The sequence below is a fragment of the Galleria mellonella genome, unplaced genomic scaffold, assembly GCF_026898425.1.
Source record: "Galleria mellonella isolate WM207_F2 unplaced genomic scaffold, CSIRO_AGI_GalMel_v1 utg173, whole genome shotgun sequence".
Lineage (NCBI taxonomy): Eukaryota > Metazoa > Arthropoda > Insecta > Lepidoptera > Pyralidae > Galleria > Galleria mellonella.
Genome location: NW_026442016.1, coordinates 17,129 through 37,709, shown reverse-complemented (window position 1 = coordinate 37,709; position 20,581 = coordinate 17,129). Strand labels below are relative to the sequence as shown.

At 33.9% G+C, this 20,581-nt stretch overlaps 1 protein-coding gene across 1 annotated transcript in view; it reads left to right on the top strand.

The window, feature by feature from the left end:
- Nucleotides 1–20,581, top strand: part of LOC113515652 (tolloid-like protein 1) — a gene marked incomplete at its 3' end in the record, with an annotated part of 106,644 nt that overhangs the window by 72,312 nt on the left and 13,751 nt on the right. The window contains 4 exon segments of the mRNA XM_052893334.1: nucleotides 474–697; nucleotides 4,348–4,526; nucleotides 11,404–11,634; nucleotides 12,446–12,586. Coding sequence (XP_052749294.1) covers nucleotides 474–697; nucleotides 4,348–4,526; nucleotides 11,404–11,634; nucleotides 12,446–12,586 — 775 coding nt within the window.

Sequence of the window (20,581 nt, the reverse complement as noted above, 5' to 3'; positions counted from 1 at the left end):
CCCATATAGTACGTGTATACCAAATTTTATAGTTATTGGCAAATTAAGGTGCTAGGTATGTATATAATAGTACCTAATGTTTACATAGGATCTACAAAATTACTTTAAAAACAATAGCTGAAGTATCGAACACGTTACATCGTTCCATAAGATGTGATAAATAGACACACACACAGATAGAGAGGAAGAGAGAGGGAGCGAGGGGGGTAGAGAGAGGAAAAGAGAGTGAGAAGAGAGAAGGGGAGAGAGAGAGTTTGTGAGAGAGCGAGAGAGATAAAATATCAGTAGTAATATTTTTAATTCTGAAACCGTGCCAGATGTATAATTATTTTCATAAAAAATCTATTTCATTGTTCATGTCTGTAGATAACAGTTGCCATTTCTACGATGGATCGTTTTCACATTTATTATCAACAAATATTTATTCATTTTATATAAAAAAAAAACTAAACTAAAAAAATAGTGTTTCACAGATTAAAAAACGTCATCGATCCATAAGGGCCGCGACGAATCGCAAAGAACGTATATGGGAGAACGGTGTAATCCCATACGAAATAGATGGCAACTTCAGCGGCGCGCACAAGTCGCTGTTCAAACAAGCCATGCGTCACTGGGAGAACTTCACGTGCGTGAAGTTCGTTGAAAGGGACGCAGACCTGCATCGAGATTACATAGTCTTCACAGAGAGACCATGCGGGTGAGTCATCATGTCAGCCTTTATCTGTCCTTGCTAAACATAAGCCTTTTCCTTGAGCGGTTTTGCCAGTAGTTGCCACGCTTGGCAAGCGGGTTGGCAACCACAGTTAGGCTTTATTAGTTACACTTCTTGCGCCAAATAGCTACCATCTATTTTCTTTTCACCTCTACGTAAAAGTTGTCTGAAAGAGATTGCTTTAGCGATAAGACCACCTTTTGTACTTTATAAGTGTAATATATATCTTTGTTCTTTATTTCTTATTTTAGAATAGAGCTCTAGTAACTATTCAATAAAATCGTCGAAATAAAGTGATATAGTGTTTTTTTTTTTATACAACTTAGAATGGCAAACAAACTGACGGCCCACCTGATAGAAAGTGGTAACCGTCGCCTATAGACATGAGCAGTACCATGAACATAACAGAGTATACTGTTTCGTCCACGATACCCCCCATGCGTTGCTATTCCTGAGGACTCGGGTGTTATTCCTCTATACCCTGTAAATTCACGCCATATCCCACCCTTCAAACCGAAACGCAGCCATGCAAACACAACTGCTTTACGGTTTAAACACGAATGAGACAGAGGTATCCAAGCAATCGACTTTTGTAGAAAGTCTTCCTTTTTTTTTATACAACTTACAATGACAAACAAGCTGACGGTCCACCTGATGGAAAGTGGTAACCGTCGCCTATAGACATGAGCAGTACCATGGTCATAACAGAGTAACCTCTGGTAAATACAGTCTCCCTCTGGTGAAAAGTGTAAATCGAGATATTTTACTTTCTACCTACAATGAACATTCAAATCAAATGCCTAGAGGTAAGCACTTCCTCAGATTTATTGACGTAGAATTGAATAACCCTTCATGTTCCTTTTGACTTTTACTTTAGTAAAATGAACTGCGAGTACTTATATAAATTAATTATCGATTTATTAATTAACAGAGCACTGAATAAGACTGTCTAATGGATTTATAATAGCTTGTCGTAAACTTTCATCTACAAACATAGTGAAACAACATTTTTGTTTACTTATAACTGTGTGAAATTATAAAACTATGTTACTTTGCAGTAATAAGTTAAATTATTGAGTTATATTTTTATTTATTTATTTATTCATTAGTACAAATATGTATACATGGCGGACTTAATGCTAAAAGCATTCTCTCCCAATCAACCATAGGGAAGTGTCAGAATACTCGAATGCGGTACTACCAATTATTGATATACATACATACTAAAATTACATATATAAACGAATAAATGTATATGAATAATAAATGTACTTACACATATATGATGTATACTATATTATATACGAATTTGGGAATAATATAAAGCATTTACTGCTCGGATAAAGATAAAAAGTGAGCGTGAACGCTTTTTTTGAAAGACGGTTTACTCGGTTGTCTCTTACCATTGACTTGCCATGTCGGTTATACCATTTTATATACGATTAATTAATTATTTATTCTTTGTTGACCCCGTTTTACAAAGAATATATAATTCTAAATACGATATACTATTATATGCTGGTCAAACTTTAGGGTAAAATAAATACATAATGCAATGCAAATTATTGAATTTTTTGTACGTACGTATTATTAAGTTCACTTTAATATTTCTTTTTACTTATTTATTTATATATATTAATATCAAACTGTCTAGTTAAAAATCTGTCATGAAGACCCAAATATCATAATCCAATATGGGCGACACAAAAATTTATGTGTATCTATTTAAATATGCAGCGAACATAAGTATAAAATATATATGTAAATATACATAATTATACAAAACAATAATCTAAACAACATATAATTATAAAAGTACAAAGAATATGATATCTCATTACTGTCGTGGACATGATATTAAGCAATTTTCTTTAGAACGAATGCATCAAAAGATAGATTCCTGAACGTTTCATACAATCACTATTGTAACACTACACTATTATTTATATCTAAAATAATTTACTACTGTAATCTTTTTTTTTATACCACTGAGATGGCAAACAAGCATACGACCCACCTAATGGTAAGTGGTTACCGTAGCCTATGAACACCTGCAATACCATAGGTATATTACAAGAGGTAATCTTTTGGGGGAAACAATAAAGAGTGTCCAACTATATATATATATATATATATGAAAGATTAAAAGATTATCCAATTCCGTTACCGTTCCCCTCTTTCTGTTACATCCCATAATGTTTATATTCGTACATAATACATTAAAACACCTTATCCCCATAGTTTCATCTGGGCCATTGAGCAAACGACTCTACTATTATGTCGTTTGCACTAATGCCAGGCATCCGTACTTAAGTATTTAAGGGCGATAGTTCAAATCGTCCTTGGTTGCTAGGCGGTCAGCTGTTACCCCTACTGTGTAAATTTGTATGCTGTGTTATTTATTTATTTAACACTTTTTTACACCAACATAACAGGATTTGTTGAACAATTTTCAATAAGTATAGTGTAGTACAAAAGGCGGTCTTACTGCTAAGCAATCTCAACCGGTAGAAACTCAATCGGTAGAAAGAATTAAAAAATAAATATTTGGCGAGTGAAAAAAAATTATCTGTAAAAATATATATATATATATATATATATATATATATATATATATATATATATATATATATATATATATATATATATATATATATATATAATATATTTATCTAAGTCTTTATTGCATCAGAAACATAAATTAACAATGAAATATAGTAGCATAAAGAAAAGATTAAAATATATACATAAAGGTACAAAAGGCGATCTAATCGCTAGGGCCATCTCTTACAGGCAGCCTTTGACTTATTTTTGTTTTGTTTACTTTAGCACATATTTTACTATTACCATTATCATATCAGCCGTTAACTGTCCACTGCTGAACTTGGGCTTCCCTTTACTGGGGAGTTTTGCCAATATTTGTCATGCTTAGCAAGCGGATTGGCAAGCGCAGTTAGACTTTGGTGATGAGAGGTTTTTGCGTTAAGAGGGACGTTGCTGATAATTATTTCTATTTACCTCGTTTATACGAGTACAAAATAATATAGATATATTCCGATATTTCAATTGAAGTTATATATTTAACTACATATTTAACGACATTTTTGCTCATAGTTTAAATTCTTATCGTAAAATGGTAAAACAAGTGTCTGAATTTAATATGTAATTGTTCTTATATTGTATTGTTACCTAATACAATATTGAGGGGAGGAAAGGGATTGTTAGCAATGGAGTTTGACAGCCCCATTGCTAGCAATATGCCCTATTAGGTCGACCTCCACGTGGTTTCCCCTGGAAACCATCATGAACAATTCTTGTTGAATTCTTCACGATGGGCTAACTGACCTGCTTCATCCTCATCTATCATTCTTCACTGGTGTCCCGCCAGTGTATACCGATAGCGCGGGTATACCATACCATTCCATTATCACCCATTAAAAAAAAATACAATATTGAAACTAATATAAGCTAACACTGTGCATAGCCATTAACGGTGTACAATTTTAAATCAATTACTTAGTTATAAAGCTTGTTATAGTCAATGTAATGTAAATTGTATTATTGTTGCTGTGCATAAATAAATAAATATTGAACTAAATCTTATGATAATATTTTTGTCATATTTTTCCACACAGATGCTGTTCCTTTGTCGGCAAAAGAGGAGGAGGTGCCCAAGCCATATCGATTGGCAAGAACTGCGACAAATTTGGCATTGTGGTCCACGAGTTGGGGCACGTTGTCGGCTTTTGGCACGAGCACACCCGCCCCGATCGTGACAATCATGTTCAAATCATAAGGGACAACATTATGACAGGTAATTTAATTGTATAAATAAATAGAACAAATTGTGACCGCCCAGTAACTACAGGTTTATTAGTAGCCCGTACGTGAACATAATATATTACAAGTATTAATAACAATAATATACTATCCGTGAGATTGTGGCGCCCTCTTCGTTACATACTAATCTTTTTGATCTACCTTGCCTGATGACGGTTTTACGTGCACTCGTTTATACTTTGTACAAAAGTCGATTGCTTGGGTACCTCTGTCCCATTCGTGTTTCAACCGTGAAGCAGTTGTGTTTGCATGGCTGTGTTTCAGTTTGAAGGGTGGGATATATCGTGAATTTACTGGGTACAGAGGAATAACACCTAAGTCCTCAGGAATGGCAACGCATGAGGGGTATCATGTGCGAAACAGTATACTCTGTTATGTCCATGGTACTGCTCATGTCTATAGGCAACGGTTATCACTTTTCATTAGGTAGACCATCAGCTTGTTTGCCATTCTAAGATAGACCCATCTCTCACTGGTACCGCCAATGTGTACCAATAGCGCAGGTGGGGTTACAATGCAATTTTCACTTATTAAAAAAAAAACAACCTTTACTGGTACCCTGTCAGTGTACACAGATAGCGCTGACGGAGTCACCATTCCATTTACATCCAATTAAAAAAATCTGCCTGATAGGATTGTCAAAAGCATTTGTCAATTATTGTCTTGTTATATTGATTTGTTTTAATTGTATACTATGTAGTTTAAACTTTATGATCTAATACTGCTTCGTAATTTGTATTCATACAAATTCATTATTTATAAAAATAAACTATTTAAATAAAGCAACAGCTAAGTTTCATGACCGTTCTTCTTGGCTGAAATTTTACGTTCCGAAAATTGCGGTAATAAAAAAAATAACAAAAATGCTTAAATTTAAGTTTTGTTGATTAAAAATATATTTTTCTTTCTTCTTCTTCTGTCATTGTAGTAAACATAACACTTATTCATTTCTATATTTATTTATTAACATTACTTCCTACGATTGGTGTAAATACTACGAAACAGCATCGATTTATTCTCGTCTAATAATCAACAAACTTTAGACCATTATCAACGCAATTTCATTTCATAATTATATAACTTCGAACCGAGATCTTAATTGTAACAGTTTAAAGGAATTACAAGTTTGCAGTGAATCATTATTAAATTAAATTACAGTTTACGGTTACACTTACTAATTTAGCAGCACTTACAGTTATTTTTCACTTATCGTTGCTAGATGAAAGGCAAATTCATCAATATGGTTTACGAATGGTAACTAGATATGTGGTGAGATGATACTCACCAATATCTATTTATATATCAACTTTTATAATATAATTGCATTTTAAAAACAAGCAGACAAACTAACATTTTGTTATATATATGTATATATATATATATATTTTTATTTTAATACAGAAAAGGGCATAGTCTACTTTTTTCCCGCTCAATGAATATATCCCAATTACGCGGATATAGTCACGGGTAAAAGCTACATAGTTATAATTTGATATCATCTGTTTTTGACATTGACATGAGTGTCGACCGAGACTCGTCTCGGGACCTTCAGTACAGATTGTTTTCAGTGTATGACTGACTGTCTACGTAATGTTACCTCTCTAAGTCTGAGATATGAACACGAGTGCGTATACTAACTACTTGACCCGAATACATTGAGAACGTCTTAGCGCAATCTTTTGATAATTCCTCCACTTACACAGTAATGCGTAGTGCTTGACTGTTTATTATAAATAAAAATCAATTGCCGAATGCATGCAAGTGCATCGTTTCAGAACGACTGCACTCACTTGGCTAATTGCTTTTTGTTATGTTTACAATCGTCAAGACAAGGTTTATAAGAAAGTAAATGTATAAAAATAGCACAAAAAACTAAAGAAATTGATTTGAAAAAACTTCATTTAAAAAAAAAACAAATAAGAGGAAAAATTTGTTCTCATTTTCATCATATACGGTACACCAGTGCAAAGCCGGGGCGAAAGCTAAAATAAAAATAAAAAGAGCTTTTATATTGACTTTTACATAACTACTAACTTATCGACTACAAATCTATACTCATCCCGTCGACGTCTGTTTGTTCTTTGATAGCGATATCTGATAGTTGTTTAATATTAATTACATAACATTAAACTACTAAGTTTTGTATGGCTCTTACACCGCATTTTCACCAAACATACACGGTGAATTGTGTGTTAAATTTAATCCTTACTCAGTGCTGAATTGTACTTAATATCAGTACACAAAGCTAGCTATATTATCAGAATGTCTACTAGTTATACTTGTCAAATTCGCTTATAAATAACAATAAAAAATTATGGTGTGAATACGGGTGAATATAAATTTCTTTTTTTTTTTAATTGGACAGATAAAAAAAAAACATTATATTCAAATCTGCTTATTGTATTAATAATATAAAAAGCCGCAAACACTGAATACACATATATTGGTGTTAAAGCTGAGACATCCCTTTCTTAAATCTACAATCAATTGTTTAGTATCCATGTAATACATGCTCTTTGTAATTACTAAATGTCGCTGTGTAATTACACTACTATTTATTCATCATCATCATTGTGATTATCATAACAGCCGTTAACTATACACTGTTGAATATAGGTTTACCTCTTGAGAGGTTTTGCCAGTAGTTGCCATGCTTTTTTTTTTATGGGTGATAATGATATGGTAACCCCGTCTGCGCTATCGGTATACAATGGCAAGGTACCAGTGATAGATGACTAATGAGAATGAAAACTGACCCAGTTTGCCCATCCTGACGAATTCAAATAGAATTAGCCACGAGGGTTTCCAGGGGAAACCACGTGGAAGTCGACCTGACAGGGTATATTGCTACGAGTAGTAATGGGCCTATTTGACCTCCATTACTAACAATCCCTTTCCCCCCTAGTTACCATGCTTGGCAGGTTGGTTGGCACCCGCAATAAGGCTTTGGTGAAGTTTAAGTAAGGATATTGCTGCCCATCCCTTGATCATTAAGGTTGCTTTGTTGCCTCATTCACGTTCAAGAAAGGAAGAAATGGCCCATTCTATACTATTTATTATTTTTACACAAACATAAATAAATAAGTGTCACATAATCACGCTAATCGCCTGGTTTTCAAACAACGATACCCTGTGTTTTTTGGCACATGACAATAAACATACGGAAGCACCATATACCCAGATCCCAACCAATTTAAAAAAGTTCGTCCCTTAAATTGGCTCGATATTGTGAATCGAACTCACAATCTCATATACGACAAAGGACACGATTATCGTTGCGCCACGAAGCTGGTCAAATAAAGACATTACACGTCGGTGTAATATAATGTCAAACGTACGAGTAGGTACACTGCGTGACAGTGACACGAATGTCGGGCCACATACAAAACGTCACGGGCGTGACATCTGAAGCATAATCAACGTCCCCGAAGGGAAAAACATTTCGCTTCCTGTTTATTGTATTCCTTCAATCTGTTACTGCGTCGACTTATTAAATTGTTACGGTGTTAATGAGGTCACGGTTGGACTGACGAGGCGACGGTACTCAGATTGTCGTTTAAGGAAAATTATGTTGAAATAAATATACCGACGTGATGAATAACAAGTCATTCTTATATCTATAGATATTTCGTATAAATACGGGCTGGTGTAAAAATTGTTACTATAAACTGAGGGCCTACCCTGAAATGTGTTTCGAAATTTCGAACACAAATGTGATGTTAAAATTACAGTTTGGAAATATTAAAAATGTTCAAATATTGTTCCTTTGGACTTTTATGATAGAATGTATGACGAACGAAATGTTAAACACCATTTATTGGTCCGATTTTGCTATAAACAAACACACGAAATTGAGTCCGAAATTTCGGAATTTCATTTCATGGTAGACCCGCTGGCTATATCTCGCGGCTTCGCTCACATTAACATATGTTCATTAATTATACTATATTAGGATATAACCTACCCGTGTTCTAAATTTAATTTAAATCTGTTTGGTAGTTTTTGCATGAATATCCATACATTTTTACAATTGTAAGTTTGTTTGTTTATTACCTTTTAACGGCTTTACCAATTACTATGGCATTTAGTATACACGTGCTATAAGAGATGGAGAAGAACATAAGCTATTTCTTATCCTGGCCAATGAACATATTGTCAGTCACGCGAACAAAGTCACGAGATTTCATTTTGTAGTTATTTTAGTTTAATTTTGACTATCTAATCAATTGGAAAATAAATAAACAACGACGGAAAATTAACTCCAATATACTCATACCTAGACTTCACTAAACTAAACTCATAAAATTCTAACCGAAACTTTAACATATTTTAACCTAAAATTTAATTCACAAGGTAACTATGAAACTCGCAAACGATTTACTTCGAAACTTGCTACAACTTTAAACTGTAACAATCGAGGTTTTGTGGTGCTCCGAGCATCTAAGCTTAAGGCCGAATAAAATTAGACCTTATCGAGACACGTGCTGAGTTTAATTTTCCAAGTTTAATGAGAAATCAAGTTTAAATATTTGGAGATACTGAAATTTGTGTGTTTTGTTCAGTAAGTATTCAACACGGTACTCAAACTGCGACAAAATGTTGGCCTAACTATGTATAATATTAACCAAAATCTTTTCAAAGACTTTAAGCGACAACCCTAAAACTAAACATCCGGACTCGGAGTCTATTCAGAAAAAATTGTTTCCTAAATGTACTCAACCAGGGATAAAAATTAGGACCTCATTTATGCTAAGCAACGAGCTTGGTTAACTGCTTCACTACTTTTTCAATCGATAGAGTGTACTGTAGTTTTGGTCTCGTGTTGTTTTATGTTAATAGCAACGATCAAATTTTCTTTGCGGAGAAAAATGAAACGGCATTTTACTATATAAAAAATAAGTTGTAAATCAAAATATACAATTAGTAAAACATTTAGATACACTATTCTACATTCCAAATTCAAATTAACAGATATTTTCATACGTTCTAAATTCAAATTGTTAGATATCTACCTTTACCATAAATCGGATTTATTCATCGGTGCAATTTGATGATTTTAAAAAAAGAACGTTTGTGTTTTTAAATTTGACAAGTTTTTCAGACGCTGCAAATTTGCCAGCATAACGGTAAGCGCGCTCTTAAGTCTCTAGATTATGGGGCTTGAGAAAATTAGGACAGCTTTAAAGACGAGAACACTAGAAATGGCGACGTTTATATTCAAATTTGTTGAGAATATCGTAGTGGGAATACAGTTTATAAGATTTAACTTTCAGAAAATATTGTTTGTTTTAAAATATATGTTAGTTATTTAACCAGAAAATGACCACTATAAAATATACTTACCAGAGGGAGACTTTGTACAAAAGTCGATTGCTTGGGTACCACTGTCTCATTCGTGTTTCAACCGTAAAGCAGTTGTTTGCATGGCTGTGTTTCGGTTTGAAGGGTTAGGATATGGCGTGAATTTACTGGGTACAGAGGAATAACACCCGAGTCCTCGGGAATGGCAACGCATGGGGGGGTATCATGGGCGAAACAGTTATGTTCATGATACTGCTCACTAATAATATTAGACTATTATTCTCCGCTAATAAAGAGAACCCCGAGCCCGACTGTGGGATATTAATGGGTTAATATATATTAATGGGATAAAAGATAAAGAAATGGAATAATAAGTGCATTTGACGTAAACCCAACAAATTATAATGACTAAATTGAATCAAGTACCCATTACGGACACCGGTCGAGCAATGTGCGGTGACATAACGGCCATTTAGGCTGAATGTTTTACGAGCCTTAGCCATAGGCTACACTAAGGGCTCAGCTAAACGAACCTCACTTAATTTAGCGTAGCTCACTTAATTTAATTTGGCCAACTATGTGAGCTAAGTAAAGATGTGCAAACGGAAACTGTATATAGATAAAATTTGTACCACAGATAAAAATCAAATCGTCAATTGTGACAAAACCAGTTATTTTAATTTAAAAACCAAACAACTTGACTGATTTAAATAAAATTTCATATGGACCCCAGACTAAAAGTATATTCTTTTAAATAAAAAAAGAATTTCCAAATCGGTTTATAAATGACAGAGTTCTGAGGCAATTAATATAAAAATACAACCTAGGTATATTATACCTAATTTAGAATCTTTTCCTTTTTTGAAGTCAGTTAAAACTAAGAATTACCCAGAAAGTAGTAGCAAAAGTGATACAAGCAAGTAGCATTATTATATAAATAAATAAAATAAATGATTATACATATCCGTCTTAGTACTTTTTTTTTGTTAAGTCTATAGATCTTAGTATAAATTGAAGTAAAAAAAGACACTGCAGCTAAGTTTGCTAAACTAAACGAAGTTCGTTTAATTTAGCTCTGTGTGTCCTGCGCTTTATTGCAGTTCAGTGGATGAAGTCCTTGCAACTAATTTTATAAAACGATTTGCCCTAGTGTAGACAATTTTAATGTCTTCTAATAATCTAGAGTTGTCCTACTAAAATTAGTAAGCCTAACTTAAGTTATGAAAAGAAAATCTATGTATTTGTATAAAAATATTTGATAAAATTTTGAATTTTTTTTTTCTTTTTGTATTAGTTGTAACTACAAATTTTTAACAATTACATGTCATAGATGACAGGTGGGGTATAAAGATTAAAAAAAAAAAAATTAAAAAAGTAACCCAGATAGTTTCCAGAGAAACGAGTGGAAGTCGACCTAATAAACTGTATTGCCTGCAATGGGGTTCCTACATCCTTAATTAATCCATCATTAATAATCCCCTTCTTTCTTTCTCCTAACCTTCATTTTGTTAGGCTTAATCGTTTCAAAAAACCTATTCATTTCTTTTCAGGTCAGGAGTACAATTTTAATAAGCTGACGAACGAAGAAGTTAATTCTCTCGGACAAACTTACGATTATGACTCCATTATGCACTACGCAAGGAATACGTTTAGTAAAGGAACTTATTTGGATACGATATTACCTCTGGAGGTGCACGGTAAGAAGAGGCCAGAAATCGGGCAAAGAGTGAAGCTCAGTGCCAGTGATATTGCCCAGACGAATCTACTCTACAAATGCGCAAGTAAGTTTTTTTTTATACAACAGAATGGCAAACAAGCTGACGGCTCACCTGATGGAAAGTGGTAACCGTCGCCTATAGACATGAGCAGTACCATAGACATAACAGAGTATACTGTTTCGCCCATGATACCTCCCACGCGTTGCCATTCCTGAGGACTCGGGTGTTATTCCTCTGTATCCTGTGAATTACCGGCAAGACATTGTAACCTTAAAAACTTAAAAAAGGCTTCCTTTTTAAAAGACTGGCAGCACATCTGTAAGTCCTTTGGTATTGCGGGTGCTAATGGATAGTGGTAGTCACTGGTAAATGACTGCTTCGGCTCATATGATGGGTAATCAGGTGAGCCGCAGTTGTTGCCTTTTCGAATGCAGCCGTATGCCCTAAATTTCGTTGAAGAACCAATAACTAACATAACCCGAAAGATAAGCAAACTGAAGTTCAATGGAACAGTCATATAATTAAATATGGAAGTTTTTTATTGGTTAAACGGTTACTCCGTACAGGCAGCATATGTATTGTGTAAGATGTCTTCTCTTTAAATATTGTAATAAATATCAGATAGTATGCAAAAAATCAATGCAGGTAGCTCAAGAACTTTTCTAATGGCTACCTATTTGGAAAATCCATATTCATCTTTGGTTTCAACAACGATTTGGTTTACTGAAATTTCTTTTTAATATATTTACGTATATTTTGGTAATAAATAAGGATGAATATCTTCAACATCAGAGGTGTCAACTTTTTCTAAATTCTTTGTTAATTTTTATAATAGCATATTAGTAATTAACTGTTTTTCTTTTTATTCTTTTAGAATGCGGGAAGACTCTTTTAGGTAACTCTGGCTGGTTCAATTCTCCTGGCTGGGGCTCTGAGGCATCTCCTTCGACACCGGAACGCTGCGAATGGAGAATTGTCGCAACCCACGGAGAAAGAGTCGTGCTAAACATTACCGGTAAGTCGTCTTCAGTAAAAAGATCAATACATGAAATCAATTGCAGTTTAATACATCTCGTTTTAAGCCGACTGAGTAGTCGATCGTGATGAGTATAAGAATCGATCTATTAAATTAAAACAATGCTACTATCCTATAGTTGTCTAACTATAATCAAACAAGGAATTAAAATGTTTATCCAACTTAATGCTAATAAAAAGTTTTGCTTTTATTAATTTAAGGTAAATTTTGGAAACGACTTTTTTCTGAATTGGTTCTGAGTTTCTTTTATTGTGCACTTAGATGCTCATTTCACTATGTATTCTAGTAGATTTTTCAGTCCAATTCCATTACTCTTCTGCATATATCTTTTTCTCGTATGTGATCTATCAATTCCACATGAACCTATGATGATGTTTGATCGTTAGATCTTTTCCAGTATCTTTATGACTCTATCCTTGCATTTTAAAAGCGTTTTTTTTTATACAACTTAGAATGACAAACAAGCTGACGGTCCACCTGTTGGAAAGTGATAACCGTCGCCTATAGACATGAGCAGTACCATGGACATAACAGAGTATATTGTTTCGCCCATGATACCCTCCATGCGTTGCCATTCCTAAGCACTTGGGTGTTATTCCTCTGTACCCAGTATATTAACGCCATATCCCACCCTTCAAACCGAAACACAGCCATGCAAACACAGCTGCTTCACGGTTGAAACATGAATGGGACAGAGGTACCCCAGCAAACGAAAGCGTTCTTAGTTAACTCCGATAATTTATAGACACAAACTTCGTCTGCACCAAGCTCTTAGGAAAAACGTATAGTAATATTGTTTCCACTAGCTGACTAATAGTCAGAGATGATAAATATGGATAAAGTTAGGTCAGTTATCCCATCGTGATGAATTGACTTAAAAAATTACTTACTACGGTTACTAGGTGATCCCACGTAGAAATCAACCTAACAGGGTATATAGATAGCAATATATCTATCAGTATTTATAATATAGTTCCCTTGCATGCTATATGCATTGCTATAAATATAATCCAGGGCAATAGTACCAATTGTGAAGATTCACTGTCTATGCCATCTATACAACTAGGACCACTCTAATAAGAAAGATAGATTAAAAAGGAGAATCAAACACCTTTTTCAAGCTCCCAATTTAAACCCATATCTGTAATTAAATCTCTTAAAAATCTGTCGCCCCTAATAAATATACATATCCATAAAACCCTTGATGACACAGGCCGATATTCCAACTATGCTCGTCAAAAAGAGCATTGTCAGGGGTATGAAGGATACTTCGAGGCCCAATTTCGTTTTAAGGACCCTCTTGAGACACCCCAATTGCCGTGCGTAGTTATGTCTTATTCGTCTACGTAGGTATGTGTGCATATATTTAAGTTCGCCATTATCTATTTGAAAAATGTATTTTCCATATTCACAAGTACATCAATTACGAAACTTTTTCATTCCTTATTTCTTGCTTTTTTATTTAGTTTTTTAATTACATTGAATGTCTAGGAAAATAAATAATATCCAGCTAATATTCTCTCCTAGCTATTTAACGAAATTTTGTCAATGTGAATCAATATATAAAGCATCTTGTATTAATATAGGATATAGCCTATCCGTGTTATAAATTGCATTCAAATCCATTTAGCTACAAACAACTAAACATATTTACAAACTTTCACATTTATAATATTAGTAGGATCACACCTGGGGGGTCTACCATGAAATAAATTCCGAATTTTCAGACTTAATTTCATGTTTTTGTTCATGCCAATATCGGCCCAGTAAATGAAGCTTAACATTTGATACGTCATAAATCTTACTATAAAAGTTTAATATAAAAGAACGATATTTTAACATTTTTAATATTTTTAAACGGAATATGTCACGTAAAGTTAACATCAAATTTGTGTTCCGTTCAGCCCCAAAATTTCGGAAAAAATGTCATGGTAGACTCCCTCTCTCTATTCAGGGATCTCGACATTTTAGGAGACTTTCAAATGAAGGGGTACTCGATTCGTTTGAGTTTATCAGTAACTATATAACGCGATTAAGTCGTCAATTAAAAACTGATTTTCATAATTATTTTTGTAATCAATAGGGTTATTGTTATTCTCTTTATTGTTTATTATGGGTGTATTATTTAAAGTCTTACAATTAAAATAGCTCAACCATAATGTACCTTTTTAAGGCGTAAAATTACAAAGACGGTTTACTTCAATATTGACACCATATTAGTTGTAATAATCGAAGTTTTGCGTTCTAAATTCAAATATTTTCAACGTTCCTTATCATTTATCTGAATGTGTGTATCCATGATTGAAGTCACTTGTAGAGGGTTACGGACTTTATTCTAAATGGATAATAATGGAGTGGTAACATTAACATTGCTATCGATATGTGAATAATAGACGAAGATGAAAGCAGGTTAGTTGGTCTATCATGACGAGTTTCCAGGGGTAGCAGCGTGAAGTTCAACCTGACAGGGTTGCCAGCAATGAGGCCACTAGTCCCTACTATTAACAAGCCTTTCTCCCTCCAACAATATGTATTTGTCGTACCAAGTATTCTGGGTTTGCTAGAGATAGAGGAATACAAAGCATGTTACTAAGCACATCCATCTTGTAAACTGGATCGGAGTAGTTCAACAACAACGAACGGATTATGTACGGTTGTCAAAACAACCATTTATCACGAATACCTACGTACAGACAGCAGCTTAACGAGATGGCCCTGTCAAAATGTACTGCTGTGTCCATTATGGAGGATTATTGTGTGCGGGACAGTACACATTGCAAATAGAAATTATTGTAACGCATCTATGAAAATCCCTTTAAGTATTATATTGTGACAATAAGTTGGATTTGCGGAAAATTGCTCTCTGTTCATACCAATATAAAGATATTTATTATTTTTATGTACTTTATCTAAAATGCCATTTCCAAAAATTACCACATCTAATTACTAAATAACTATTCTAACTGCCTGATTTGGGATATAATTTGAACAATTATTATAAAGAGCATAAACTCAAAAATTATTTAGCCCAAGAAATTCTTTCACCTGTAAAAAGTTATTTTATCAGCAAGTCTCGGCTACGGTAACTACTTAATATCAGGCAGACCGTATGTTTGTATACTACCTCACTGATTTTAAAAAGTAATATTTTAACTGTATTTTATTAAAAAAAAATAAAGATCCCTACACTATCTTCTCGTGCGAAGCTGGGGGCGAGTCGCTAGTTGTGTCTACAATTATCAATTTTAGCGACAAAGTGGTGAAAATATTTGTGGTTATAGCACTCAGAAGACCCAAGGGTCCTGAGAGTGCGGTATCGCCCACGACGCTACCTTTCGAGCCAAATCGATCGAGTGACCGCGCGGTTAGCACGATTGGTTCGCAAATTGTTTCCTTAATTCAACCCGTGTTCCAGGGGAAAGTAGTTGAATTTTGCAAACACGAACTCAGAGATATATACTGGTTTAATATATGCCGCAATTACATCATGATCATCATCATTTCAGCCCTTAATCGTCCACTGCTGAACATAAGCCCCCTAGGGGATTTTACCAGTAGTTGCTATGCTTGGCAGGCGATTGGCAACAAAAGTCAGGCTTTAGAGATGTTTTAAGTAGGACTGTGCCCATCTCTTGCCATTTCTTAGTTGTCTTTTACGACACCTACGGGAAAGGAAGGAGCGGGCCTATTCTATGCCGGAACCACATGGCCATATCATAGTTTTGTAGTTTTGTAAGTGTACCTTTTTATTAAGAGACACGCTGCTGAGTAATTCTCAGTAGCATTTCTCTTAAAACATCACCAAAGTCTTACTGCGGTCACCAACTCCCCTGCCAAGCGTGACAACTACTGGTAAACCCCTCCGATACTGGGGAGGCCTATGTTCGGGAATGGATGGATAACAACTGATATGATGAGGACATGATAGTTTTTTCTAAATTAATTATTTTGCTTATAACACTTGTGACGTCAATCTCTGTGTTTAATCTTTAAATATCATTCGACAACCGTGTCTAGCATTACGTAGCAACAAGCTACGTACATATTTACAAAGTATTTTATGAACTCAGGCGTGACTCAATGAAATATATTTATTGAATTGTTTTTAAATGTTGCCATCAATAAATAAAATTCACGCATGGATAAATGAAATGACAAGGTAGTTCTTTATATGTATAAAAGACTTCAATATGAAATATTTCAATTCTAAAATTGTGTTTGGTTTGTAGTAGATACTATCATTATTTATTTATCTATTTATTTATTCAAATGACTTTATTGACCAAATGAAAATGTGGTAAAAAAGCGAACCTACTACTAGTAACATTTTTTACCAATCAACTTTTGGAATTAACAGTGAATAACAAACGCGATACTTGATTATTGGGATAGGTAATGATACAGAACGGCCACACAGCAGTCTATTGTAGAATGTGTCGCTCGGCGGTTTACAGAAGTAGATGGAGACATATTGCGAGTACCTCAATCGGGAAGGAGGGCCTCATCGACGATCCACTGTCATTGTAAAAACCACAACCAAGAGTGTATCTCTGTCAAGAGTGTACGACTGAAGAGAGAGAGAATGATAATAACCCGTTTACGCCAATCAAGAATATATAATAATATACTGCGAGATTTTTTTTTAATTTATTTATTTAAACTTTATTAACCAATAAAAAGTGGTACAAAAGGCGAACTTAATGCTATAGGCATTCTCTACCAGTCAACTTTTAGGATATACAGAGATACTCAATGGCGGTTTAAAACATAAAATTATTTATATTTTTGTATAAAATGGTAAATTACATACATACAAATATTCATGAAATAAACATACATATTGATATAGTATTTATATGTATACTAATACTTGCTTATATATATACAAATGCATCTGATCACCCTTTTTGAAGGTGAATTTATTAGAGAAGGCACAAATGCTTTTGAGCAATGAGTCGTGAAGTTTGCAAAGTAAAAGAGTAAGACAAAAGTAAAATATATATTCGAATTGAGAATATCCGGCTCTTTGAAGTCATATATATATATATATATATATATATATATATATATATATATATATATATATATATATATATATATATATATATTATAAAGAGTAAAATTTGCCTCCATATCTAAGCGAACCGAAACAACTTGTACTCTATTAAGAAGAAATAACTCAGATAAATCTACGGCTTCATACACTCCGCTCCGTCCATTGCTTTGTTCAATAAATTCTCCAATATTGTCGTGGAGTGTTGCGATATTGTCTGGAAAGTTCACATTATTCAGAAATAAATCAAAATTGCATCATTAAACGTAACGTTGAATGATATCGGCAAAATGATCCCATTTCATGTTCATTGACTCAGAAACGTGTGTGCAGATGTTTTATCGGACATTCTATTCCTGTCTTCAAATGATCGGGTTATATCAACAATAAGTTTACTGGAGTGACATAATTATCTAGTAGATTTCAAATTTAAATTAATTGAAATCATCAAATAATGTAAAGGCACTCTAACTATATATGGTGACAGAATAAAAATATTTTTCAAAAATAGCTATATTAAGGTTTCTTCAGGGTCAGCAATGCGCACGTAGCACCCTTAGTGTTGTAGTCTACAGTGATTGTTAACCATCAATCAAAAGTGATATCGTATTCTACAAAAAAAAATTTGAACTGTGGAAAAATGAGTTACTTTGATTTTAAAACTAAAGAACTGAACGGAGTTTTATTCCTTTTAGTTAAAAAAAGAATTCCTTAAATCGGTTCCTAACTGATTAAATTATGAGGTAGCAAACATAAAAAATATACAACCAAATTGAAAACCTCTTTTTTATTAAAGCCATTTTTTTATTGGTAGAAAATGGAATAGTATCCCCGCCTGCGCTAACGGGATACGCTGGAGCCAGTGAAGGGTGATCGATGAGGATGAAAACAGGCCAGTTAACCCATCATGATGAATTCATCAGGAATTAATCATGATAGTTTCCAGAGGGAACCGCGACCTGGTTGAGTTTATTGCTAGGAATGGGATTCTCAATCTCCATTACTAATAATCCCTTCCCCCCCCCCCCCCCTATTAAAGCCAGTTAAAAATGTGTGACCATCTTTTCCGTACGCAATACGGTATAAAATATAAGTTAAAGAAACAAAACTCAATACCTACATCAATGTAAAAAAAAAGTTTAACTTTTACTATTTCAATGCCTATACCACAGATATTATAATACTATACCAGTATACCAAGTCAAGCGGCAAGCCAATGAAGTATACATGTAGATCAGTATTGATAAATTCACATTCAAAATCCATAAAATTTTAAAACAAATATCTTGTGAAGAATTGTACGAATCAGCAAAACACATAAGAGTAAACATGTGTGTTAACTATTTCTCGATACATACGAGTATATCTGATATTAAATTATAATAACGCAAAGTCCAATAAACGCAGCGAGCAGACTAAATTTAAAAAGTATAGCAACAATGTTGCCATATAAAAAATTATGTCCCGTATAGAACAGGTTTTAATCAATGCATATTGCCAATTATATATATGGCACATTATACTAAACTACATTAGGTATAAAGCTGTATGTATATTCTTCATTCCAATGCGGAAATTAATGGTTCCCTCCGGGTTTGGTAGAATTAATGAATTCATCCTGGCTTTTATTTTAAGTGGCCAGGTTCAGCAGTCATTGGCGACTATAAATCTCTTTGTAGCCTAACAAATTGATCCTCGCTCACAATCCCACTTTTGTTTTATTAAAAGAGATGTGTTTTTTAAAAGATAGCTTGAAATAACTGGTTTATTTTTTAAATTGTGAATTCGTTTACTATTAATTTTTCGTTCACATGACCGGAATATACTGATTGATAATAATAAAAGTAGCCTTTTTTTTCTCGATTCCAAATACTACATGTTTGATAAAATTTCTTAGTAAATAGTTGAACCATTAAAATGCCAAGAGTTATGAAATAAATTAAATAAACAAACTCACTGCCACATTAATTAATAATTAACTATTCCAACTAGAGATACAGATATCATGAAAAAAGGATATTATCCTTGTTTCATGATATATTACTTTGCTGGCCAAATGGCTTGGTATAACTAAGTAGTTAGTAAGTTTTGTAGTTTCCTTATCTTAATTTGATGTTTTGTGCTTTTCTCTTCGTTATATCTTACGGTAGGTATCCATTCTTATTGCATCATCACTTACCTACGAGTAATTTAATTATACCATTAAAATTAAAAATTTCGACAGTAATATAAAGAAGTCGCAAAAAGTGCCCATCATCATCATATCAGCCGGTAACTATTCACTGCTGAACATAGGCCTGCCCCATAAACTACCATAAGAAACAACCCAAGCCATCTGCATTCACTGTGTCCTTACAGTGTATTTGAGGTTGTAGCTCCATTCAGTGGGGGTTCATCCTTTACAGCGTTTTTTTTTTGTAATGGGTGAAAATGGAATGGTACCCCGCCTGCGCTATCGAGATACGCTGGCGGAGCACCAGTGAAGGGTAATCGATGCGATTGAAAACAGGCCACTTAGCCCGTCATGATGAATTCATCAGGAATTAACCATGATAGTTTCCAGGGGGAACCGCGAGGAGGTCAATCTGGTTGGGTATATTGCTAGTAATGGGATTCTTAGTCTCCATTACTAACACTTCGTTAGCCTGTACGAGGTCGCTACTCAGACCCTTTCTTCGCCATCGATTATTGATTCTTCGAGCTATGTAACCAGACCATTGCCACCTCAGCATGCTCATCATTCAGGCTATGTTAGTCATATGCTGATCGGGAAAAAAATATATTTTTCTTTTCCACATCTTTTAATTTTTCTTAGCATACCAAAACTAAACAATTAGATACATATCAACTGTTAACTGTCCACTGCTGAACATTTAGGCATGCAATTACGAGTATAATCAACGATCAGTACTCAGAGCAAT